We start from the raw sequence: 26475 nt of genomic DNA, 5'->3' as shown, positions 1-26475 counted from the left end.
AGGGAGGATATGGAGATATGGGGGAGATAAGAGATCAATCGAAGGACTTGTATGCATGTATATAAGCATAACCAATGGACGAAAAACTCTGGGGAGGGCGGGCATGTATGGGAGTGGGGGGGGGCAATGTAAGATATGTACACATATAATACCTTAATTAAAAAAATAATAAATAAATAAAAAAAGAATATGTTAAGTATACTAATATGCTTTAAGTACCTTATATTCTAAAATATGGAAAATAGTTTATGGATAAAGTTATTTCTTTTTACAGCATTACATAGAAGTGTGAAAATGTCAAGCAACCTAAAAAAAACCAACACTACGGAGATAATAATAGTAATTATTATATCCATAATTATTATTATGGCTATACGTCTAAAAATAATAATAAATTCATTGGCTACAATATTATGTCTATAAAAAGATAGTTTTACAAAAAAACCCCAAAACTGGAAAATGCTTTTTATTTTTTATAATTTTTTAAATATATTTTATTGATTTTTCACAGAGAGGAAGAGAGAGGGATAGAGAGTTAGAAACATCGATGAGAGAGAATCATCGATCAGCTGCCTCTTGCACACCCCCTACTGGGGATGCACCCGCAACCAAGGTACATGCCCTTGACCGGAATCGAACCCGGGACCTTTCAGTCTGCAGGCCGACGCTCTACCCACTGAGCCAAACCGGTCCCGGCGAAAAATGCTTTTTAATAGTATTATACAAAAAATAAGAATTGTCTGCTCACAGGGTAATGATCATTTAATAATTTATAAAAAGAGAGCTAAAATAATGCTTGTCAAACTTTAGCAGCATCCAAATCTTATGGAAGGCTTGTTAAAACATGGATTGCTGGTGCTTCCAGTTAAGATGGTGGCACAGGTAAATGTGGAACGATTTTTCTTACAACCACATAACAAATACAAATAAACTATAGAATGCCTGAAATGTGGCTGAATGGAAGTCCTACAACTACGGAATTAAAGATGTCAAATGGAGAGAGAATCCAAGAAGGCTGCACAGGTAAACACCTAGCTACAGCCTCACACAACAATTTCAAAAAATACAACTAAAATATAAAGTGGACATTAACCAGAACTACAGGAAAGGCGACTGACTGGAAATTCTACAATGAGAAGGAAAGAGAAAACCAGAAGGAAAATCAGAGGAGCTTTAAAAGCCTAAGGTACGGAGACACATTGCGTGCTCGGAGAGGATAGAACTGGAGAGGAGGGGCGGCTGAGTGCCTGGCTGGCGTTCCCTAACGGGAAGGAGATAAAAGCTCTGGACTGTGCTGAACCCCAGATCCGACAGCACTGAACCCCAGACACATACAAAGGGAATCTGGGCTGTAAGGCAGAAGTTCAGGGGAACGGCTAAAGGCAGAGCCCCGGAGTCACGCACATTGTGGGCAGAGGACGGATTGTTGACTGTGCTGTTAGATTGCCCTAGCGGGAAGAGACAAAAGCTCCGGACTATGCTGAGCCCCAGCTCCGACTGCAGTGAACCCCAGTTCTGGGCGAGGAAGAGCTTCACTAATAAAAAAAATCTAAAGGAGGCCAAAACTGGTTTGGCTCAATGGATAGAGCTTCGGCTTGGGGACTGAAAGGTCCCGGGTTCGATTCCAGTCAAGGGTATGTACCTTGGTTGCGGGCACATCCCCCGTAGGGGGTGTGCAAGAGGCAGCTCGTCAATGTTTCTCTCTCATCGACGTTTTTAGCTCTCTATCTCTTGCCCTTCCTCTCTGTAAAAACTCAATAAAATATATTTTTTTAAAAATCTGATGAACAATATTAACTGTTGAATATAATAGAATCAGAGGTATGGAAAGGGAGTGAACTGACTATTCTCAGGGAAAAGGGGTGTAGGGTGTGTGGGAAGAGACTGAACATAAACTGTACACCTATTGATGATGACAATGGGGGGTGGGGAAAGGGCAGAGGGTGGGGTGGGAACCAGGTGGAGGGGAGCAATGGAGGGGAAAAATAAAGAGGAACATTTGTAATAATATGAACAATAAAGATTTATTTATAAAAAGATTTAAAAAACAAGCAAATATTGGGGAAGACAATTTTTTTCTTAACTTTTATTTGCTTTATTCTATATGATTAAAAATTTTTTTTTGACCATGACATTCACTTTACTTTAACTCTGTATCACTTAAATGTGTGTGTGTGTGTGTGTGTGTGTAACTGAACTGAGTTTCTTGAAACAGTAATTTCTTTATCATATGTGATGCATGCTAACACTTTCTATTCCATTCCATTTAACACACTTAACTGACTGCAACACACTTAACAACTTACAACCTACTAATTGTTCATGACTCATATTTTCAAAATCACTGTCCTAGAACATAAAATTGAAGGGAAAAACAAAACAAAACTAAAAATCAGCCTAAGCTTGAAAAGAGAAAAGGGGTACTGTATCAAGTTCTTTTTCCTTTTAAACATCCATTTCATGAAAGAATACTTCAAATGCTAAAAGTTTGCAGGAGTATAGCATTTTTATTTATCTCATTTAATTGGCACAACAGGATAAGAAACTGCATATTTTAAAGAAAAAGAAAATAAGGAAGTAAAGAATTAAAGGCCTTGCTTAAGTCACCAGCCAAGAATAGCAAGGTAATCCTGGGGTTAGTAATCAGTTCTTTTATAACACATTATAATAAGAGATCCAGAAACTACCTGAAATGCTACTATATTTTTCAGTAGAAGAGAGACTTTTGTCCTAATTTCTTTAGGTAAAGAAATGATTCCTGCCTTTAGGAACCTAAATTTTTCTTTCCTTACTTTTTATTTTAGAAAAAAATCTGTTATTTTCCTAACTTGCATCTAATTCTAAGCAAGTTAAGTACTCTGTTTGTTAAATTACATTTATGAGCTTGCTTTAACTGCCATAGCAGCACCATAAGAACATTATCAATTTTCAAGAGAGACAGGAAGAAAGGGAGAGAGAAATGGGCTTAAAGCAAAGCAGGCATTTGGAAACACCGTAAAGAATTGCATGGCAGACTCTCTACAGACTGATTCATATGCCTTTCAGCATAACGATTATTGCTTGTCTCATTTTTTTATTCTTATAAGTATATTTCCAGTAGGACATGATCTCACTCATCTAGGGGAAATGGTGAACAACATAGATGGATGAACAAGATCAGACTCAGAGATAAAGAGCCATGGGTCAGACTGTTGGACCTCAAAGGGAGGATGGGGATAAAAGGGAGAGGTCAACCAAAGGACTTATGTACATACATATGAGCCTAACCAGTGGTCAAGGACAATAGGGAGGTGGGGACATTAGTGGGGGGGGGTGTGTGTGTGTGTGTTGGAATAGGGGGTTGAGGACAAATATGTGATACCTTAATCAATAAAGAAACTTTTTTTAAAAAAAGAAAAGAATTGCATGGCAGAAAGGGTATTTAAATATTATAAATAGTTCCTAAAAACAGGAAAAGAATACTTTAGGTATCCTTTAGGTACATCATCTCTCTGGCAAAATTTAGATTTATTCTTACCAGCAAAGAAATTGATTATGAGCCTATGATTGTTACCATTTTGTAAATACTTACTCTTAACAATTTGGTCTGTATGTCTGAAATTTCATTTAAGTCTGTTGCTTCTAGATTGTTTTTCAACAACTTTTCATATCTGTGTGAAAACCAAGTATGGAAAAATTAAATGAGTATATGAATATACAGATTTTTAATCTAAAAAAGAATTTTTATAAATTACATTTGAGTCATTATCATCATAATTTAAGAATAAAATTCTGAATACAAAATTTACTAAGCAATAGATTTTAAGAAAACTTGATGTCTTTGTAAAGAAGGAATTTTATATACTTCTACTTATAAACTTGTAGGTTAAGAGATAAAATATAAGACAACTTAAATTTCATATAGTCTTATGCCAGAATTAATAGTGGTCAATAGTAAATTCTGTTTCCTATGCAGTACAAATAGTATAGCTTATGAAGAGGGAAATTTAAAAATATTCTGTTTTAAAAATCATTCTCAGGGATAAGCTTACCAAAGTAAACACCAAATTCTAAAAATACTACAAAACTACAATTCTAGAATACTTCTTCCTATTTCCTTTGTTGATTGCAGGTTTTTTATTTTCCTATTCAGAGCATCTGCTTTGCAAGGTTTAACAGGAGATGTTTCTGGCTCAGATTATCTTTTCCCTAACAAAGGGAATGAGAAATGCTAACAGAGATGGTGTTCATTTCTTACTGAGACAACCGGATATTTTTCTGCCATTGTGAGGTAGAAACTTAAGACTATGGTAGTGCCTTAATACAAACATTTGCATAGCATGCAATATGTGTCAAGGATAATTAAACAAATTAAACAAAATGTAACAATATTTAACATTTTAACAACCATTAGTTAAGGAAATAACCTACTCACACTTTCATACTTTGAATGCTTCTGAGGCAGAATTCCAATGTGATCACAACTTCTGTCTTTTTGTGAACAGTTTCATTATAATCATCTTTAATTAATTCTCTAAAAAAATATTCTCATTAGTATATCGAAGGAATTATTTGTTTTCTCTTGCCTGCCACTAATTACATTGCTGTCCTGTTCAAATTTCTTAACCGTCTTGATATATTATGAGAGCCAATTCACTTTTTATTATTAAAAGCATTTATTTGAGTCTTATACATATCTAGGGCATAAACCATTACTACATATTAGGTTAACAATTTAGAAACCCAAAGCATTAATAGATTAAAAATAAAAACTAATCTACAATAAAAAGAAATAAGCTGAATAGCATTACATTATATACGACCAGAATTTTTACTACTCATAGTAGACTGCTGTTCAATTTCTACTTTAAATTAAGATAACCTCTCAAGAAGCAGCATGACATTCTATCTAATAAAAGGGTAATATGCAAATTAACCATCATTCCGCCACAAGATGGGGGCACCCAGTCCCTTCAATCTCACCAGAGTCCCCCAGTCCTGGGGGAGCTGCCGCTAAGAAGCCCCGGCTGCAGAGGGTCTCTGAGGGACAGGGAGGCTGGCCTGCAGCCTCCGTAGACAAGGAGAAGCAGGCCCACCTCCCACGGAAGCAGCAGGGCTCCCTCCCAGAGCCCATGCTCGCTTCTGCCTTCTGCAGAAGCCGCCCGGCTTTGGGCTCCCATAGAAGCAGGGCTGCGGTTCCCAGCCTACTGCATGCAATATCGCACAATAGGCTACTAGCAGTAAATAATATAATTGAAGGGCATTTGTTTAAATCAAGGGTCAACAAACTAAGACCTGACGCTCGTTTTTACTAAGAATAGTATTTGCATGTTTAAAGGTTATAAAAACAAAGAGACCTTACTAACTGAAAAAGAAGTTTACCAACAGTGGTCTACATTAAAACTATTTTCTCATGACTTAATAAACTAAAAGCTCAAAAGTGAAAGAAGTAAAAGCTTCAGGGAGCAGTGATTAGAGTAGGTAACAAGGGCAAGAGAAACGAGAGCTGTTAGTAACAATACTGTGAAGACAAATGGAGTCAACACTTATATTTCTCCAGAAACTACTTAGTCAAAGCAAAGAGGCTTCTTAATGAAAAGAGAAAAACACAGGCTAATGAACATATATATATGCACACATTTTGGATTAAACATAAAGTAAAAGGGGAAAAAAGAGCCCTTTTCCTCCTTAGAAGCAGCAGCAGAACAAGAACGATGACATGCTTTATACATGTTTTTGCAAGAAGGGAAGGCTAGGTATTAGGTGGGCACACAGAAGCTGTTAAATGCATTTAAACTGAAGAACACTAGGAGCCCAGAGAACATGAGGCCATTACTGTGGGTATGTAACATTCAAAAACTTCAAATGATGTTGTATAGAACTAGTTATGATTCTTAAAAGACACCATTTATTCCCCATTTCTACCAGAAGCAAAGATGATATCTACAAATCATGAAAAGTTAAAAACGGGTCATTTTCCAAACATTTCCTAGTGTCACTTTTAGGGGGAACATACTGAACTAGATGAGCAGTATGTTGACCCAGAATAACTATGTTAAGTGACTTAGTAAAAAACAAAAATTAGCTTTTAAATTGCTTATCAAGGTGAGTGTGTGCTCATAGCATATGCTTTCATTTATAAAATGAGAACAGGCAAATCTACAACAACTGAAAGTATACTAGTGGCAGCCTAGGGCTAGGAGGTTATAACAAAAGTGGGGAGTGGATGGGTGCAGGTTTCTTTTTGTGGTGACAAAAATTAGGGGTGATGACTGCACAACTCTGAATATATAAAAATCACTGAAGTGCACATTTAAAAAAAATGGGTACATTTTATAGCATGTGAATTATATTTCAATAATGTTGTGTTGTTGTTTTTAAAGCTGGGTATATACTTTACTTAGGAAAAAGGCAGGAAATAGAGGAATATTCTGAGGACAAAAACCCTGGAAGTACAGGTTGTACTGGATTACAATGATGACTAAGTCTTCCAAGACAATAAAATGACAGCTAAGTTAAGGTCCTCAGAAAAGGAATTCATTTGCCATCACATAGTAAATGTAGTATAAATTTTCAAACTCAGATATCAATATCTTGTCTCACATGGTTATTATAAACATCAAATGAATAAAATAGCTGCTAAATGTTTTATAAACTAAATGTGAAACAAAATATTATAATAAAATCAAACAGCTGACCCAAACTAGTCTGAAGAAATGGGGTGGTTAACAGTTATTTAGTGAGGTCTATGTGAAGATCAACTTTTAAACTTCCACTTGTTACTTACATCAACCATCGTATCCCCTTTCGCATCAATTCCTGATAAAGCAGCAAGGTACTGGCAATTCTACAGGCATAACACACAACTCCTGTAATTGCCTAAAGAAGAAATGCAAAATGTTATTATCTGGTGCTAACTATGGTACAGGGTAAGGAAATCTTTTACATAAAAATTTTCAAACATATTTTTAAAAACACAATTAAATACCAATTTTTAAAAACTAAGAATAGATATAACTGCAATGAATATTTCATCCTTAATGCTATGATAATGTTAAACATGCACTGCCTCCACTGAGAAAGTTTTCTGTGAATTAAAAAAAGACTATAAAGTCAAAAAGAAAGAACACAAAATAATTTGCAATGGGTAACAATTTAGTGAATGATTTCCTAAATCAAATAGCCATATATATATATATATATATATATATATACACACACACACACACACACACACACACACACATATATATATAAAAAATACATTTTATTGCTTCCACTATTGATAAGATAATTTGAACTCAGATGTTTATATAGTAATTTAATTAAATACTAACCTTAGAGAGAATCCAAGATGGCTGCACAGGTAAACACCTAGCAGCAGCCGCACACAACAATTTCAATAAAATACAATTAAAATATAAAATGGACATTACCCAGAACTACAGGAAAGTTGACTGACTGGAAATTCTACAACAAGAAGCAAGGAGAAAACCAGAAGGAAGCACGGAGGAGCTGTAAAAGCCTAAGGTACGGAGACATGCGGCGCGCACGGAGAGGATGAAGCAGGAGAGCAGGGGGCGGCTGAGTGCCTGGCTGGTGTTCCCTAGCAGGAAGGAGATAAAAGCTCCAACTGTGCTGGGCCCCAGTTCCGACTGTTCTGAAGCCCAGTTCTAGGCCAGACCCCGGGGACCCAAGCTCAAACAGAGGGAGCTGGGCTGCGATGCAGAACCCCGGGGGAGCGGCGAAAGGAGGTCCCAGAGGCGGGCACAGTGCGGGCAGAGAAGGGACGGTTGGCTGTGCCGTGGGATTGCCCTGGCAGGAAGGAGACAAAAGCCCCAGTCTGCTCTGAAAGCCATCTCCAACCCCACCTCCAACTGAACCGAACCTCAGTTCCGGGTTCATTGGGGAAGAGCCTAGACTGTTTGGTAGTAGGCGAAACTCCAGGGCACCTTTCTCTCAGAGGTGCTGGCAGCGAGTACTGAAGGACCCTGGGGATTACTGAGCCGCATAGGGCGTGGCTGACGGAAGCCAAGCCTGTAGGCTCCACCCTGAAACCCCGCCCTATCAGGGAAGCTACGAAAATGCCAAGACAACGAAATGGATCACAAATGAAAGAAATGGAGGACAAAAAGCGACTGGATATAGAGTTCAAAACTACACTTATAAGGTTGTTCAAGAATCTCCTAGAAAAGGCCGATAAATAAACGAGACTTATGAGGTTATGAAAAGGGATCAACTAGAAATAATAAGGGATCAACAAGAAATAATAAGGGATCAACAAGAAATAAAGAATACATTGTCTGAAATAAAAAATATTATATAGAATCCTAAAAACAGAATGGAAGATCTCAAGAACCAAGTCAAAGATTTGGAACATAAAAGAGCCAGAAGACACTCCTCCGCAGAAGCAAGAAGGCAAGAGAATCCAGAAAATTGAAGATAATGTAAGAAACCTCTGGGACAACTTCAAGCGAACCAACATCAGAATTATGGGGGTCCTAGAAGATGAGAGAGAGCAAGATATCGAAAACATACTGAAAGAAATAGTGACAGAAAACTTCCCCCACCTGGTGAAAGAATTAGACTTACAAGTCCAGGAAGCGCACAGAACTCCAAACAAAAGGAATCCAAAGAAGACCACACCAAGACAAATCATAATTAAAATTCCAAGAGCAAAAGACAAAGAGAGAATATTAAAAGCATCAAGAGTAAAGCAGGTAGTTACCTATAAAGGAGCACCAATACGATTGTCAGCTGATTTCTCAACAGAAACCATGCAGGCCAGACGAGAATGGCAAGAAATATTCAAGGTGATGAATAGTAAGAACCTACAGCCAAAGATAATCTATCCAGCAAAGCTATCACTCAGAATCGAAGGCCAGATAAAGAGCTTCACTAATAAAAAAAAAGCTAAAGGAATTCATCACCACCAAACTAGAATTATAGGAATTGCTGAAGGGGGTTCTTTCGGAAGAGAAAATAAATAAAGATAAAAATTATGAACAACAAATACATAACTATCAACAAGTGAATCTAAAAACCAAGGAAATTAAAAAACAAAAATCTGATGAACAATATTAACTGTTGAATATAATAGAATCAGAGGTATGGAAGGGGAGTGAACTGACGATTCTTGGGGAAAAGGGGATAGGGGGATGTGGGAAGAAACTGAACATACACTGTGCACCTATAGATTAGGACAATGGGGTGAGAAAAGGGCAGAGGGTGGGGTGGGAACCTGGTGGAGGAGAGCAATGGAGGGGCGGGGGGAAGAGGAACATTTGTAATAATATGAACAATAAAGATTTATTTAAAAAAAAAAAGATAAATAAAAGGAAAATAAATAAATAAATACTAACCTTAGCCATGCTAGCATCTCCATCTAAGTCATAACGTGGATGTACTTTAGGGAGAGAAACTGAAATATTAAATGAAGTAGTTAAAAATCAGAAATAGAGAATTTTGAGTAAATTATTGTATCCTTCATATAGTAACCTCTAACTTCAACATTAACCTTTAAATCAAATTAAATATAGTGAAAAACTATAATGTTCTTTCCCTGCTTAAAAAACAATAACAGTCTGGCTGATGTGGCTCAGGGGTTGAGCATCCTCCCATGAACCAAGTGGTGGCAGGTTCAGTTCCAGGTCAGGGCACAAGTCCAGGTTTTGGGCTCAATCCCTAGTAGGGGGCATGCAAGAGGCAGCAGATCTATGTCTCTCTTTCTCCCTCCCTCTTTATTCCTAAAAGAAAATAAAAGTCATAAAAACATGTTTAAAAGAACAACAGCACTTGAAACAATGCTGCTCATCCTGTAACAAATTACCTACAATATTTCTAAGGAATTTAATTTTTTTCTTAAATATATTCCAACACAACCAGCTCAATGCCTCTAAGCTGAAATAAAATCCCAAAATCCAAATAGAAATGTAAAAATCTGGATAGTTTTTTTTCAACAGTTAATAATTAAAAAGACTCCAAAATGCAGATCTAATTTTTCTTAGACCCTAAAGCCTGGCAAAGTGTCCCATTCACATTAGGCACAAGAAATATTTGCTGAAATTTATGGTACAAAAGGTTATTTTAAATATGAGTAAAATACTAAAAGCAGAAAGCTACAGTGAAACATATGACAAATTACCACTTTATGAAACAAAATATTTAATATCAAACTGTATTTCACCTACAAGACTTTTAAATTTTACTAATTTTGTTCAACTAATTTATAAAATTTTAATGTTTATGAAAGGTCGACAATAATGTCACCATCAATCAACTTTATGAATAATTTTTACAGGTTTTTTTGTTTTGTTAATCCTAACCAAGGATATTTTTCCATTGATTTTTCTTTCTTTTTTTTCAGAGAGATGGGGAGGGGGGAAGAGAGAGGGAGAAACATCGATGTGAAAGACACATCAATTGGTTGCCTCCAGCAGAAGCTCTGACCAGGGTGGGGGATGAATCTGTTACCCAGGTAGGTGCCCTTGAACAGGAATCGAACCTGTGACCTTCTGGTGTGAAGGCTGATACTCTAACCACTGAGCAACTGGCCAGGGCCAGTGTTGTTTTTTTTTGTTTTTTTTTAAAATATATATTTTATTGATTTTCTTACAGAGATGAAGGAAGAGAGATAGAGAGCCAGAAACATTAATGAGAGAGAAACATTGACCAGCCGCCTCCTGCACAACCCCTACTGGGGATGTGCCCGCAACCAAGGCACATGCCCCTGACCGGAATCGAACCTGGGACCTTTCAGTCCGCAGACTGACGCTCTACTGCTGAGCCAAACCGGTTTCGGCAAGTGTTAGTTTTTTTAATGGCTAATAAGAACAAGAAAAATCCCAACTTACTTTTTTCATATTTCAATCCTATGGTATTCAGAGGTTCCCGGCTTACTACAAAGATCGGATTTTCCTCAGTAGTTTTAGGGAAATGCTGTACTAGTCTTCCAGGTTCTAGAACTAAGCGGCGTCCTTCATATATAAGTTCTTGATTTGCAGAAACAATTTTGGTTTGTTTAAACACCAGTTCATGAAATACAGTAGCACTGTGTGAGAAAAATCCAAAAAGACAACATAACTGAGATAAAGAGATGAAGTCTTTTTTAAAATGACTGAATACAACATGCATTTCTAGTGGTACTTCAGATCAGAACCAGTCCACAGAAACCCTACTTTGTTGATGCGAACACTACGAAGTCTATTAAACTAACAATTTAATCTACATTGTCTACACAGCAATTCTAAAATATTTCTGCTTGCATACATATACTGAGTATGCACAATACACAGGGTTCTTAATATTTAATAATGGGGAGCCAACATAGCAGAGTTTAAGAGCAATGGCTCTGAAATCAGACTGAGTTTGAATTCCAGTTATTCCATTTATTTGCTGAGTTACTTTCAGTTACTCCTCTGCTTGGTTTCCTCATGTGTAAAATGGGAATAACAGGACCCACCTCACAAATTTGTTGTGAGGACTAATATATAAAGAACTGAAAACAGTACTTACAACTTCATTACATATTTGTTAACTCATTAATAAAACCAGGTATTTTCAAAATGTTTTTTGGAAAAAGCTAGATTCTCTCAAAATAGATTCATGAAATCAAAAAAACCGTTTCAGCAGCAATGTTACGATTTGTCTCCCTCACATGCCTTTGCTAAGATTAGCTCAGGCTTGGGTGAGTGTGTGTGTGTGTGTGTGTGTGTGTGTGAGAGAGAGAGAGAGAGAGAGAGAGAGAGAGAGAGAGTGTGTGTTTGTGTGTGTGTGAGAGAGAGAGAGAGAGAGAGAGAGAGAGAGTGTGTGTGACCAGATCATCCGGCTTTTAGTGGGACAGTCCCGATTTTTAATAATTTTTCCCCTCGTCCTGCAGTTTTTTAAAAAAGTCCCGATTTTTGGAAAGAATCTTTCCAATCTTTCCAAAAATTGGGACTTTTTAAAAATGCTGTGGGACGCAGGAAAAATTGTTAAAAATTTTTGCATCTAGGATTATATATATATATATATATACACACACACATCTAGGATTATATATGTGTGTGTGTGTGTGTGTGTATATATATGAACATTTTTATCATTTTCAGAGAGGAAGGGAGAGGGAGAGATATAAACATCAATGATGAGAGAGAATCACTGATCTGCTGCCTCCACACACCCCATATTGTGAATCAAGCCCACAACCCGGGCAAATGCCCTGATCAGAAATTGAACTACGATCTCCTGGTTCATAGGTCAACATTCAACCACTGAGTCACACTGACTGGTCTTGGTTGAGCTTTTTATCCTCAATAGACTTTTAAAATGAAATTGTGGCCAACACCTAACTATAATACTTTATTCAGGCTATTAAGTACCAAAACAAAGGTGCATATTATACTTTAATGTTATAATATTGTTTAATATGTTTATATTAGACATAGATATAAATATCTAAAATATTTTATTTAATTAAATGTTATTAATAAATTACCAGTAAAAGTCTCTTTTTGAGTTTTATGAGACATTAAAATTGCTATTTTGAGTCTGTCAAAACAAAAACCAAGGCATATAAAATGGGTGCAATTTTTTCCCTTCACTTAAAAAATTATATGGAGATCACTGGTGATTTATATGTAGTTGTAGGAAATAATAGAGAGAGGCTACATATATGCCCTTCACACAGTTTCTCCCAATGGTAACATCTTGCATATAATATAGTACAATACAACCAGGATGTTGATACTGTTGATGCTGACCCACCTATCTTACTCAGATTTCCTCAGTGTTACATGTAAGTGTGTGTGCATTTACTTATGTGCAGTTTTATCACACAGATTTTTTTTATGACATGGTAAATTATTTCTCCAGCACCCAATAAGGGTTTTGTGCCACATATACAAACAATATCTACACTAACTATATTTAAGACATGTGCTTTAATATTTTTTTATATGACAGGGCAATACTTTAATGAAACCTGGCCTATTTATTGATAGGTGTTATTTATGGTTATGGGATTATATAATTTGAGAAGACATACAAACAAAAATATTCTTGAAAAACTTGCAGTTTAAGACCAAGTTAATTTACTATAAATCTTAGAAGATGAGTCCTTTATTCCAAAAGGAATTTACTAAGCACTTAAATGTTATTCTCTAAGTGGGAAGTGGGTGCCTCTGGTGAAGTTGAGGTATCTTTTCTATTTTTTCTCCTAATTTATGAAGATTATTATATAACAACATTATCATCTAGGAAGAAAACATAAAGAGGTACTTACGTATTATAGCTATGAATATAAATCTTATGAGCTGTCATTTGTTGTAGCGAGAAAACATGAATTATCATCCGGTGAAGTATATCACTAGTTTCTGCAAAAAACTGGTCAAAACCCCAACACTTTTCCTGATCAGCCTCAAGGATGTTTGCCAGGACCGGGGTAAGTAGAACTTGAAGACCCCTAAAAAAGTATTAAAAAAATTTGAATGAATGTGTATTTTATCTAGGTACAAAATCATAATATTTACTATTAAATCAAAGGAACTGTTATTAGATTAGACCAAAGTTTTTAAAAATCTGCCAACTTTTCAAAAAGCAAGGAAACCTTAGTTTATTACTCATCAATAAATCAGGGATTATGGTATTTTTATGTTAATTTATCTTTTATTGGTTATTTTCTTTGATTCTCTCATTCCCAAGTTTCCTCACTTTTCCAAACACATTTTAACACTGTATATACAAAACCATCCAGGTGAAATCAATTGATTTGAATCAGGTGATCATGAAGGTAAGATAATTGTTTAATTTCAAGGTTTATAATGTCCTTTGTTTTTTATTGATTTTTTTTTTTTAAGAGAGGAAGGGGAAGGGGTAGAAACACCTTGAGAAACATCAACATGGACTGGCTGACTCCTGCACACCGTCTGGTTGGGATCAAGCTTGAAACCCGGGCATGAGCCCTGATGGGGAATCGAACTAGTGACCTTAGTCAACCAGAGTCATACTGGCCTGTCATTCTTTATTTTTTAATGTCCTATTAATATGGCACTGGAATATATAATTTTAAAGGCTGAATTTATATGCCTTTTATAGTATACTTCTGTGAATGAAAAGGGGCTATGCAATAAAGCTGGCAAGCTCAGTGGGAGCACATGGCAGGCCTGGCAAACTTAGGGACCAAGAGAAATAACCACAAAGGATGGCCTGACCACAAATTTCTAACTGGGAAAATCATAGCGAGTAGTCACATCGCAGGCCTATAGCTTCCATAGCAAAAATTAACTTTACCTTAAGTGAACTTTGTCTTTTGTTCTTATGCATCTCTAGGATACCATACCTTTGAAATGTCAGAGTACGGTAATTTTGTTTTCCCACTTTTTTTTTTTTTTTAAAATATATTTTATTGATTTTTCACAGAGAGAAAGTGAAAAGAGAGAAACATCGACCAGCTGCCTTTTGTACACCCCCTAATGGGGATGTGCCCGCAACCCAGGTACATGCCCTTGACCAGAATCGAACCTGGGACCTTTCAGTCAGCAGACCGACGCTCTACCACTGAGCCAAACCGGTTTCGGCTGTTTTCCCACTCTTGAAGCCACTACTGCGGGCACCAGAACACATGACCCCCTCACTGTTATTTTGTTCCCTGCATGCCATCTCTACATGCTGTAAATGTTAACTATTAAATATCCTGTACCCATAAGTGTAAAGAAAGAATGTGTTTCTCCATTTTGTCTTTTATCCAATCCTAGAGATTTCTCTGCTATGCTTTCTCCCACTTCCTTAATCTCTCACCAATGGATTTCATGCACTCTCCTGAGGTCTTCTCCTTTGATTCTAGTGTATAAAATAAACTGGAAAGCTACCATTCTCCAGAGCCTTTGAGATCCTGCTCCTCAGCATATGTGATCAGTTTGGCTCAAATTAGTTTCTTACATTGACACTTCTTTAAGCAGTAAAATTACTATAATCAACTAGCAATCAATTAGTGCCAATTCAATTATGAATAACTTTTGACTAATAAAGTATATATTAAAAAATGAACAGGACGTTATTCTTTCTCTGAATTATAAAATACTCTCAAAAAGATTCTCAATTATGGAATTTCAAATAGTTTTAAAAATATATTCTTGACTGTGAACAATTTTCAAAATATGTAGTGAACATTTAAAATTTTTGCCTAATATATATATATATATATTTCCTCCTTTTGTAAGAGAATCTACACCTCTCTATTCCCTAACTCTAATCCCTGTGCAAAGATGAGTATAAAAGCCAGGTTTGGCCCTAGCTCGTTTGGCTCAGTGGATAGTCCAGTCAAGGGCACATGCCTGGGTTGCAGGCTCCATCCCCAGTAGGGAGTGTGCAGGAGGCAGCCAATCAATGATTCTCTCTCATCATTGATGTTTCTATTTCTCCCTCTCCCTTCCTCTTTGAAATCAATAATAATAATTTAAAAAGCCAGGTTTGGTATGATTAGTTAGAGGTGGTCAGGTGGTAGCATATAAGTTAGTTAAATGTGAATCAACGCCAAAAATCTTTGCTAAAACTACCAGGAAAGAAAATCCTTTATCCCCCACCGAGTTTTCAAAGCTGTGAGAATGTGAGTCTGGGAATGTGAGCAGCCTTCCTGTGGCTCTCAGGAAAGAGCCTGCTGGAGGGAAGGAGAAAGCAGATAAAAGCAGATCTGAGTGAATTGAAGGGATCATAAATGAGAAGTAATGTTTTATTAGCTTATGCTATATAAATATTGAATACATATATAGATTTATATGTTAAAAATCATACAAAAAGAACCCACAAATTATAATAGTAAATCATGTGTGTGTTCACTTGTGGAATATACAATTATCACACTCAGGAAAAATGGCAGTTAATTTATTAATAACAAATTCTACATATTGATGAATGTCTTGGCTTTATTTCCAGAGTAAAACCTAAAATAATTTACTCTCTACTTTTTTTGTTGTTGTTGTTAATTCTTACCTGAGGATATTTTTTCCATTCACTTTTAGAGAGAATGGAAGGGAGGAGGAGAGACACAGAGAGAAAAACATTGATGTGAGAGAGGCACATCGATTGGCTGCCTCCTGCACTGTGCCCCGACCAGAGCTGAAATGGAGCCCACAACTGAGATATGTGTCCTTGACCAGATCAAACCTGGGACCCTTCAGTCCACAGGCCATGCTCTTACCACTGACCCAAACCAGCCAAGGCATTTACTTTAAATTTATTTTACTTTAAATCTTTCTTTGTGGTAACAGAATTCATATCTGAGAATATATATATATATATATATATATATATATATATATATATATATATAGTTCTGCTGCTAAATTAAATCCATATGAACATTTGAAACGATGTAAGTTGAAAACTATTACTTCTCACTTTAAAAAAAAATATATATATATATATATATTTTATTGATTTTTTTACAGAGAGGAAGAGAGAGGGATAGTTAGAAACATCCATGAGAGAGAAATATCGACCAGCTGCCTCTTGCATGCCCCTTACTGGGGATGTACCCGAAACCAAGGTACATGCCTTTGACCAGAATTGAACCCAGGACCTTTCAGTCCCCAGGCCAACGCTCTATCCACTGAGCCAAACTGGTTTCGGCTACTTCTCACCTTTTGAGTAATATGAATACTCTTTAAAAATGGGGATATATTAAACTTCTTGAGTGTCTGTTCTTTTAGAATTCTAGTTACTCTTATCAATATACCACTATTTGTGATCTGGCAATATGGAAATTAAGGCAAAAGACACCAAGGCCATAACCTGGTTTCCCACATTGCACAGAATTCCAAGCAATCTTAAAAAAATGTATGTCCTCACATAGGTCTGGCAAAATTATTTATACATTATACATTATATATATAATTTTTATATCACCACAAAGACAAAAATCACAAATCAAAGCATATGCTTTAATAACATATAATAAAACAAACAACAATGATAAGCTACACTCAAGTATTTGTGATTTTAGTTAATTAATATTCCAAACACCAAATTGCAAAAGAGGAAATATATACTCACCGAGAAAGACTACAAGAAATAGGCATGTCTCCACTCCAATCGATTGGTCCATTTTCTGCTTTCTGTACTCCAGATATTGCACCAGAAGGCTTTCCAGTAATTATTTTATACCTAGGGAGGAATAAAAGCAGAATAAAATAAGCAGTTCATTATTACATAGCCTATCAATGGGCTTTGCAATAGTATTTCCCTCAGGTGCACCTATAATGAGGTACTAGACGAAATTTTGTGATTGAGTTCACAGGATCCATAAAACAATCAAAATACTTTAAATCTGACTGACTGAAGTAGAATAGTAGTTGTATGGCTATTTTACATATGCCATAACTAATTTTCATTTGGGATCTCAGAATGCTCACAACAAAATATTAATTTTTCCATCTGAAAAAAATTGAGCAAACACAAAAGTTATGTTACAGAATGTTTCTAGATCACCATATTAGCCCAAAACACAGTCAATTGGACTATGAAATCCCTGCAGAACAAACAACAGCATTCTATAAAAAAAAAAAAAAAAAATTATACCTAGCACAGTACCCAAAAGATTCTTTGCATACACAGATAGGAATATGTGTGTATATAAAATTAAAAGTAAAATTTAATTTTTATGTCTTAAAAAAATATTTTTATTGATTTTAGAGAGAGGGAGGGAGAGGGATAGAGAAATAGAAATACTGATTGGTTACCTCCTGCACATCCCCCACTAGAGATGAAGCCCCACTGGCTGGGCTAAAAGTCAAATTTAATTTGATTCTTGATGAAGGTGATAAAAATAAAGTTAAACTGAAGAAAAAGCTGGATGTCCCAGGTTGCAGGTTTGATCTCTGGTCAGGGTGCATACAGGAGGCAACAGATCCATGTTTCTCTCTCCCTCCCTCTTCTCTCTCAAATCAATAATAAACATTTATTTTTTATTTTTTATTTTTTTAAGTAAAGCCAGCACAACTAATTTGGACTGCTTGCTGCTTTCTCAGCAGATGCAGTCAGGATTTCTTTTCAGGAAAGAAGGGAAAATAAGTTGCATTCACATAAGAATGATCTGATTGTGGACAAATAAGTAGAAATATGTGAGATTAATGTAAGAAAAGAGAAGGAAATACAATGAATGGTAGAATTCTTAAGGAAATGCTTACAAATTCTTGAAAAAGCTTAATGAATTTTGGTAAGCTCCATAAATAAATACATTTATAACACATAAATGAGATACATAAAAGGGACTAATACTGCTATAATGTGACGTAGCAGAGCCATTATTTCTACTTCAGGTACCTCTGAATGTTTATTAGCAAGAGTGTTGCTAAAAAGTTGAAATACTTTACAAATAAAGAAATTATTCTAACAGTATATCTATCCACACGGTAGTCAGACAAAATCATTAGGTATTCCCAATTACTTTTGAGTTTTATTTTTTCTTTATTAGGGAGTGCCACAGTTTTATTTAATCCATTTTGGGGGCAGCGAGAAATGTTGATATTTCTTTAAAACCTATCTCTGACAATAAAAGCATGATTAACTGTTAGGCACAATTTTATGTTTTGTGTGTTAAAGTGAGGGTCAATGAAACATTGAAATGGAAAAAGAAATCAAATCAGTTCAGGGTAAGAACTGTGTTTCTTTTAGATCTGGTAATGATTAGAGCACACAGATTACTATTTTTTTTTCAGTTATATGAAGGAAAAACCTTAATAAGTGCATAAAAAGAAGTAAATAAATAGTGTACTGAAAGAAAATCCAAAAAGCAGTATATTTTTAATGATGGACTGGATATCATTTATAGTCTATAAGATATTTAAAAACAATATAAAAAATTATGCCTATAAATTTTGTAAGGCTGCAAATAGCTTACTAGTAAATCCAGAAATGATGGCTAAATCAATTTTCACTAGCATACATCTCTAATATTTGATGACATAAAATAATATAAAGATACATTTAAAAAATTATCTTTACATTTAGATGGAGAAATCACTTACATCACCTCCTTATTCCTACGTGGCCCTTCAAATGGCCTAAATGGCAGTGACCCAGTAGCTGCATGGTAAAAAGTTACCCCGATGCTCCAAAGATCAACTGTTGCTCCATATTTCTTCTGATGATCTTTTCTTAGTACTGCCCTCTCATACATATCAGGATGCTTAAAAAAAGAAAGAAAAAACTAACTTGTGTTATATGATAATACATTACACAAAAAATAGGTATTCAATAATGCTTAGAAATTTTACTATATTTTCCTAATAATTTCTCTCTAAAAGACTGTTTCAAGTCTTCCTCTCCTCAAACTTCCAACCCTACCTCATTTGACCCTCAATTTTCATGACCTCATTGCATTCGTCAATGAGGAAATGGAAGTAATCAGAGGACCAACTCTCTTTTATACCTTTTACCAAATACCAACCTACCTATACTCTACATCTAATTTCCAGTTACAATGGAACTGCTCTTATCAAAGACTAACTTTTCCATCTGCACTGTGGAGCCATCATGGTTAGACTTTATTCTTATTCTTTTTTTTTCTTTTCTTTTTCTTTTTTAAAGAATTTAAGCCCTAGCTGGTTTGGCTAGGTGGATAGAGCATCCACCTGCGGACTAAAGGTCCTGGGTTCAATTCCGGTCAGTAGGGGCATTTAGGAGGCAGGTGATCAATAGTTCTCTCTCATCATTGATGTTTCTATCTCTCTCTCTCTCCCTTCCTCTCTGAAATCAATAAAAATATATTTTTAAAAATAAAAAGCTAATAATGTCTACAGTTAAAATATTAAATTCCTTTTTAAAAATATATTTTAATTGATTTCAGAGAGGAAGAGAAAGGGAGAGATACAAACATCAATGAGAGAGAATCATTGATCGGCTGCTTCCTGCACACCCCACACTGGGGAACGAGCCTGCAACCCAGGCATGTATGATTGACGGGAGTCAAACTGGGGACTCTATCCACTGATCCAAACTGGTTAGGGCCACAGACTTTATTCTTGTTATAAAATTAAAATAGCAGAATCCAACTGTAAAAAGTCACAGATTCTAAGACTTTTGAGAGAAAACTCAGAGCCATGAAAAATTAGTAATAGCTACATATAAATTTCCTGATTATGTGTTAAATGTACTTACTTTTAATATTTTCTTAAAAGAGCAAAAAACATTATTTTCTTAAGTGTTCAAATGGTCACCAACCCCACACAAACACACCTATATAAATAGAGCTTTTCTAGTTTTCTACACTTTCAAATTAGACATTTTCAAAGGCATTTCATTTTTGTGTATATGTTTCTAACAATGGTCCTCTCTGTCTTTCAATAACTAGTTTCCCCAAATAGATTATTCTGCTTCAGAATTATAATGAATTTTGCTCTACAGGGAATATGATTATAACAAGCTTGTACTCTATTAGCTATTCTGATCCAAAAAAGGAAGCCTTTACCACCTAGGTGCTTCTGGAGTGAACAGATAGCTTTCCTTTTACTAAAAATCCATCGCATTAGTAAAATTAAACAATTTAAGAGTGTTATAAAACTTGTAAGAATTTTTAACAGAAAAATGAAAGCACCCTTAGAAACAAATCTCTGATTTCCTCAATACACACCATATTCATCAGATTAGAAAATTTTAATCTTTGTCCTAAAAGTTACAAAACACATTGTATAGTAATTGGTTGACTACCCATATTTACAATATATTCAGCATCTTTAAATAACATTAGTAAGGCATGACTTACCAAATATTCTTCTGTGCCATACAAAGAAACAAACTGCTCATCATCTTCTAATTCTCTAGCTGCACCAAAATCGGTGAGTTTGTATACAGATTGTCCGTCTTCCCCTATAACACGCATGATATTTCCTGGCTTGATATCACGGTGCACTATGCCGTTTTCTCGAAGATGATTCATTCCACCCACTTCAACAATAAATATAAAACAAAGGTAATAATAATAATGTAGTTGTCTATGTTTATATCTGTGCATGTCAAATTCATCAATATAATTCATTCGTATTCACTCAATGTAAGTTTTTCTGTAAGTCAGCCCCATGTCATTTTAGTCAAAGAATAGGTGGTAGCAGTATTTTGTTATCTCATGCTTGAGTCATAAAAGGCTTCAGAATGATAAGGATCGTTTAAGAAAGAGTCCAGTCTCCATTTAATACCATCAGAGAAATGGGAAAAAATGATCTTTAAGCATATAACTTCCCGAATTACTTTTGGTTTTAAATCTGGGCAATCTGACTAAACTTTAGAATAAAGATTTCCTGCACTGCAGAAGAAACCATCAACAAAACAAAAGTGCAGCCAACAGAATGGGAGAAGACATTTTAAACAATACCTCCAATAAAAGGCTAAAATCCAAAATATATAAAGAACTCACACAACTCAACAACCAAAAAAAAACAACAACCTGATTAAAAAATGGGCAGATGGCCCTGGCTGGGGGGCTGTTTGGTTGCTACAGGTTTGATTCCTGATCAGGGCTCATAGCTAAGTTTCAGGTTTGATCCTGTCTGGGAATATATAGGAGGCAACCAATGAATGTTTCTCTCTCTCCCTCCCTTCCTCTCTCTTTGAAATCAATAAAAACATATCCTCGGGTGAGGAATTGAAAAAAGGGCAGAGGCCTAAACAGACAAGTTTTCCCAAAAAGACACATAGCTGGCCAACCAACATATGAAAAGATGCTCAACTTCACTGCTTATAAGGGAAATGCAAATCAAAACCAGGATGAGATGCCACCTCAATCCTGTTAGAATGGCTATCATCAATAAGACAAGAAATAACAAGTATTAGAAAGGATGTGGAGAAAAGAGAATCCTCCCACACTGCGCATGGGAATGTAAAATAGTATAGCTACTATGAAAACAGGATAAAGTTTGCAAAAAAAAAAAAAAATTAAAAAAAAAATTAAGAGTAGAGCTACCATATGTCCCAGCAATCCATCTTCTAAGTATCTATCCCCAAACTTTGAAAACACTTATTTCATAAATAAATATGTACCTCTATGTTTATTATAGTATTATTGCACATAGTTGAGACTTGGAAACAATCTAAGTGTCCCTCTATCAATGATTAAATAAAGCAGTTATAAATATCAATATATGAAATGGATTATTACTTAGCCATAAAACAATGATGAAATACTGCCATTTTGTGACAACATGGATGATCTTAAAACTACCATAAGAGAAATAAGTCAGGTAGAAAAGGACAAGAACCATATGATTTTATGCATATGTGGGATATAAAACAGTGAACAAATAAAACTCATAGACACAGCTAATAGAAGGCTGGATTCCAAAGAGAAAGGGAGGTAAGGGGAGGATGAAGAGGGCTAAGAGGGTCAAATATATGATGATTAAAGGAGACTAGACTGGATGTTGAGCACACAGCAATATATAGTGATGTGCTACACAATTATATACCCAAAACTTACTTCTACCTGAAACTTGTTTGTTATTAGCCAGCTATCCCAATAAATTAAAATGAAATTCCCAAAAAAGATTAATCTTTCACTACAGTTTCACATATCTTTTATCTTAGAGAAATAATTCCACAAAAAAGTAAATTGGACTCACTACATAAAATAGTAAAAAGTATTAGAGACTCAAGGTGTCACACTTGTAGTCATAAAAATATATTTCTCATATGGCCTTATTCCTTTAAAAAATATATATTTTATTGATTTTTTACAGAGAGGAGGAGAGAGGGATAGAGAGCTAGAAACGTTGATGAGAGAGAAACATCGGCCAGCTGCCTCCTGCACCCCCCCCACCAGGGATGTGCCCGCAACCAATGTACACGCCCCTGACTAGAATCGAACCCAGGACCCTTCAGTCCGCAGACCGACGCTCTACCACTGAGCCAAACCAGTTTTGGCATTATTCCTTTTTTTGATAAGAGTAAAGGTGGCTATATTGCTGAAATTAAGTTGTTTTGGTGGACAAGCAGTGTCACTGAGTGATAGTTTGAAATATCTGACAGCAGATAGATAATGTCCAAATATAACATGAACATAAGTTTGGGGTATCATTTAATTATGAAAACTCAGGGCTACCAGTATACCTAGGAAGGCATCAATCATCTATAACTTCTATTTGATTAAACTGGCTGTAGTGTATATTGTTTCTCTCTTATTTTATCCTCATCTAAATGGTTGTCTCCACACTGCGTTCAGTGTCAAGTTCAATTCCCACTAGCCCTGGCAGGTGTGGCTCAGTTGGTTGGAGCATCGTCTTGTACACCAAAAGGTGGGGGGGTTTGATTCCCGCTCAAGGAACATAGTGAGGTTGTGGGTTCAATCCCTGGTCAGGGTTCCTGAGGGAGGCAACCGATCAATGTTTCCCTCTCTCTTCTTTTAAAATCAATTAAAAGGAAAAAAAATTCCCACCAACTTTATACTTTTATTTATTTATCACTGAGCTTTTCCCACTCAAATATTGATTCATTTCTTTCCAAGATATTACTCCTTTTGGTTGTCATATTTTTTTAATAACAGCTTTATTGAATGAAATTCACATATCATAAAATTCATCCTTTTTAAAATACACAATTCAGTGGCTTTTAATATAGCTACAGCCACAGAGTGTGTAACCATCACCATTAATTTCAGAACATTTTCATTATGCCAAAAAGAGATCCCAAAACCATTACTCACTTCTCAACTATGCCCTCCCTTCAAACCGCTGGCAACCACTAATCTGCTGTTTCTATGGATTTGGCCTATTCTGGATAGTTCATATAAATAAAATCATATAAATATTGTGGCCTGCTGTGTCTGGCTTCTTTCACTTAGCATAACTTTTCAAGGCACATCTTATTAAAACATGTATCACTACCGCATTTCTTTCTTTTTAAAAATGATTTCAGAGAGAGGAAGGAGGAAGTGAGAGAAGGAGGGAGGGAGGGAAAGAAAGACAGACAAACAGACGGACAAATGGCTGCCTCCCACACAAGCCCTGACTGGGAATCCAATACATAACTTCAAACAAATTAGCCACACTGGGCAGGGCTGCATTTCTTTTCTTTTCTTTTTCTTTTTTTAACATATTTTATTGATTTTATACAGAGAGGAAGGGAGAGAGAGAGAGAGAGCTAGAAACATCGATGAGAGAGAGTCATCGATCAGCTGCCTCTTGCACACCCCCCACTGGGGATATGCCCGCAACCAAGGTACATGCCCTTGACCGGAATCAAACCCGGGACCCTTCAGTCCCCAAGCCGACGCCCTATCCATTGAGCCAAACCTGTCCCGGCTGCATTTCTTTTCATAAACAAATAATATTCCATTGTATGGATATACCACATTTTGCTTATCTATTTATCAAATGGTTGTTTCCATTTTTTGGCTATTATGAATATTGGTGAACAAGTTTTTGTGTGGATATGTTTTTAATTCTTTTAGGTAAACACATAGCAATGAAATTGTTAAGTCATATAGTAATTTTATATTCAACCTTTTGAAAAACTGCTGGACTGTTTTCCCAAGTGGCTGTGCCATTTTACAACCCCACTAGCAGTATATAAAGGTCCCAAATTCTGCACATCTTCCACCACTTGTTTTGTGGTCTTTTTTATTTTAGCCATCTTAGTGGATATGAAGTGGTAATTTTGGGGGATTTTGATTTTCATTTTCCTAATGACTAATTATCATGAGCATCTTTTTATGTGCTTGTTTGCTTGTTGTATATCATCTTTGGAAACATGTCTATCAAATTCTTTGCCCATTTTTAAACTGGATTATTTGACTTTTTTATTGTTGAGTTGTCAGAGTAAAAATTCCTTACCAGATAAAAGATTTGCAAATATTTGCTCTCATTCTATGGGTTGACTTTTCATTTAATTGATGATGTCATTTGAAACACTAAAGTTTTTTATATTGATAAAGTCCTAATCATCTATTTTTTTTTCTTTTTGTATCATATCTAAGAAAGCATGGCATAAAAGTCTATAGTTTTTAATGCAAAAAAAATTTATGTCATCAAATTATATATATATAAATATACATAAAATCATATAAAAAAACATACCCACATCTCGCAAAACAATTAAAAATTCAGACTCTGGTAGTCCATAGGCATTAGATGGCTCTTCTAAAACAGTGTATAAACTCCCGCATGGACAAAATTCCATAATAAGTACTTTATGTCTTGTTGTTGTCTGCAAAAAATAAATCACTGATTGAAACTCAATATAAAAACTGTTTTTACTATATGACAGTACTTAATCTGATTTTATTTAAATGTGGGATTTGCTACAATGAAGGTACTTTGAATTACTTTACCTGGAATTTATTAAATATTTGTTAGCTGCACATATATAAGAATTAACATCTTATAAATTCCTATTAAAATAGAATTTGTTTTTGAAGACAATCAAGCCACAGTGAAAGCTGGCTAAATCTGAATTGCAGAATTATTGCTCTGATTTTAGAATGGTTCTTTTAAAGTTATCTTTAATTTCTTATACATAATAGTACATGTAGGACATTAGCTCTTTTAACAAACCTCTTAAAACACTTGAAGTTTTTCTTATGAAGAAAACTTTTACTTCAAAGAATGAAGTTCTAGCCTTAAAAACAAGTGGCAGAATAGCTGACCAGTTCCTCTTCCAGCAAACCTCTAATCTGCTCATTTTCATCTGAGCTGCTGATTTGTTTTAAACCTTGATTCTAATGTATCATTGACTATAAGATATATCAATTTAATAACAGCTGTGCAGAGAAAAAATATTATCTAATTTCATATACACAATGATTATAAGATATATGCTATTTCAGAAACTTAAAAATGTAAAAGAGGCTTAAAACCCAATATTTATTTTCAATTTTTAAGTTCTTTCTTTTATAATTTTTCTACATAGCTCCAAAATACTTTTATAAAACATTTTAAATTTCTCTACTATTGAGTAGTTTATAAGAGAAAATTTTTTATTTATTTTTAAAGAATTTTTTATTTTTCAATTAGTTTGTATACAGTATTATATTAGTTTCAGGTGTACAATTCAATTAGACATTTATATAACTTACAAAGTCATCACCCTGATAAATCTTGTACCCATCTGACACCATTATACATAATTATTACAATACTAGTAACTCCACTCTCCTGTAGCACTCCCTTTCCCCCATCATAGCTTGCTGCTCTGCCCCCTCCTGGAGCTCCAGGCTGCCCACTTGTAGTTTGCTGCCCAACCTTCCTGCAGATCCCTGGTCTGGTCCTTATGTAGTTGGTTGTTACGCCTCAGGGTGTAACAGATAATTAGCATATTCCTCTCTTATTACATAGGATTATTGACTATATTCCCTATCCTGTACTTTACATCCCCATGCCTACTGTGTAACTACCTATGTGTACTTCTTAATCCCTTCACCTTTTTCAGCCATTTCCCCAACCTCACTTCTTATCTGGCAACAATCAAAATGTTCTCTGTTTCAAGAGAGAAATAATTTTTTAAAATTTGTTTTTAAATAATAAACTATGTTGATTG

At 35.3% G+C, this 26475-nt stretch overlaps 1 protein-coding gene across 2 annotated transcripts in view; it reads right to left on the bottom strand.

Annotated features, from left to right (window-relative positions):
- Positions 1-26475, bottom strand: part of TBK1 (TANK binding kinase 1) — a 41872-nt gene that overhangs the window by 5753 nt on the left and 9644 nt on the right. The window contains exons 4-13 of one of the 2 annotated variants that reach the window (XM_036458865.2): positions 25017-25146; positions 20717-20898; positions 18981-19141; positions 17008-17118; positions 13241-13420; positions 10833-11029; positions 9342-9400; positions 6767-6858; positions 4415-4513; positions 3572-3650 (exon numbers count right to left, since the gene is read on the bottom strand). In XM_036458865.2, coding sequence (XP_036314758.1) covers positions 3572-3650; positions 4415-4513; positions 6767-6858; positions 9342-9400; positions 10833-11029; positions 13241-13420; positions 17008-17118; positions 18981-19141; positions 20717-20898; positions 25017-25146 — 1290 coding nt within the window. The remainder of the gene's footprint in view (positions 1-3571; positions 3651-4414; positions 4514-6766; positions 6859-9341; positions 9401-10832; positions 11030-13240; positions 13421-17007; positions 17119-18980; positions 19142-20716; positions 20899-25016; positions 25147-26475) is intronic. The other variant, XM_036458866.2, reaches the window with a different exon arrangement.

The sequence above is a fragment of the Pipistrellus kuhlii genome, unplaced genomic scaffold, assembly GCF_014108245.1.
Source record: "Pipistrellus kuhlii isolate mPipKuh1 unplaced genomic scaffold, mPipKuh1.p scaffold_m20_p_3, whole genome shotgun sequence".
Classification (NCBI taxonomy): Eukaryota; Metazoa; Chordata; class Mammalia; order Chiroptera; family Vespertilionidae; genus Pipistrellus; species Pipistrellus kuhlii.
Note: the sequence above shows the minus strand (reverse complement) of the source record. Positions and strands in the feature narration are given on the sequence as shown.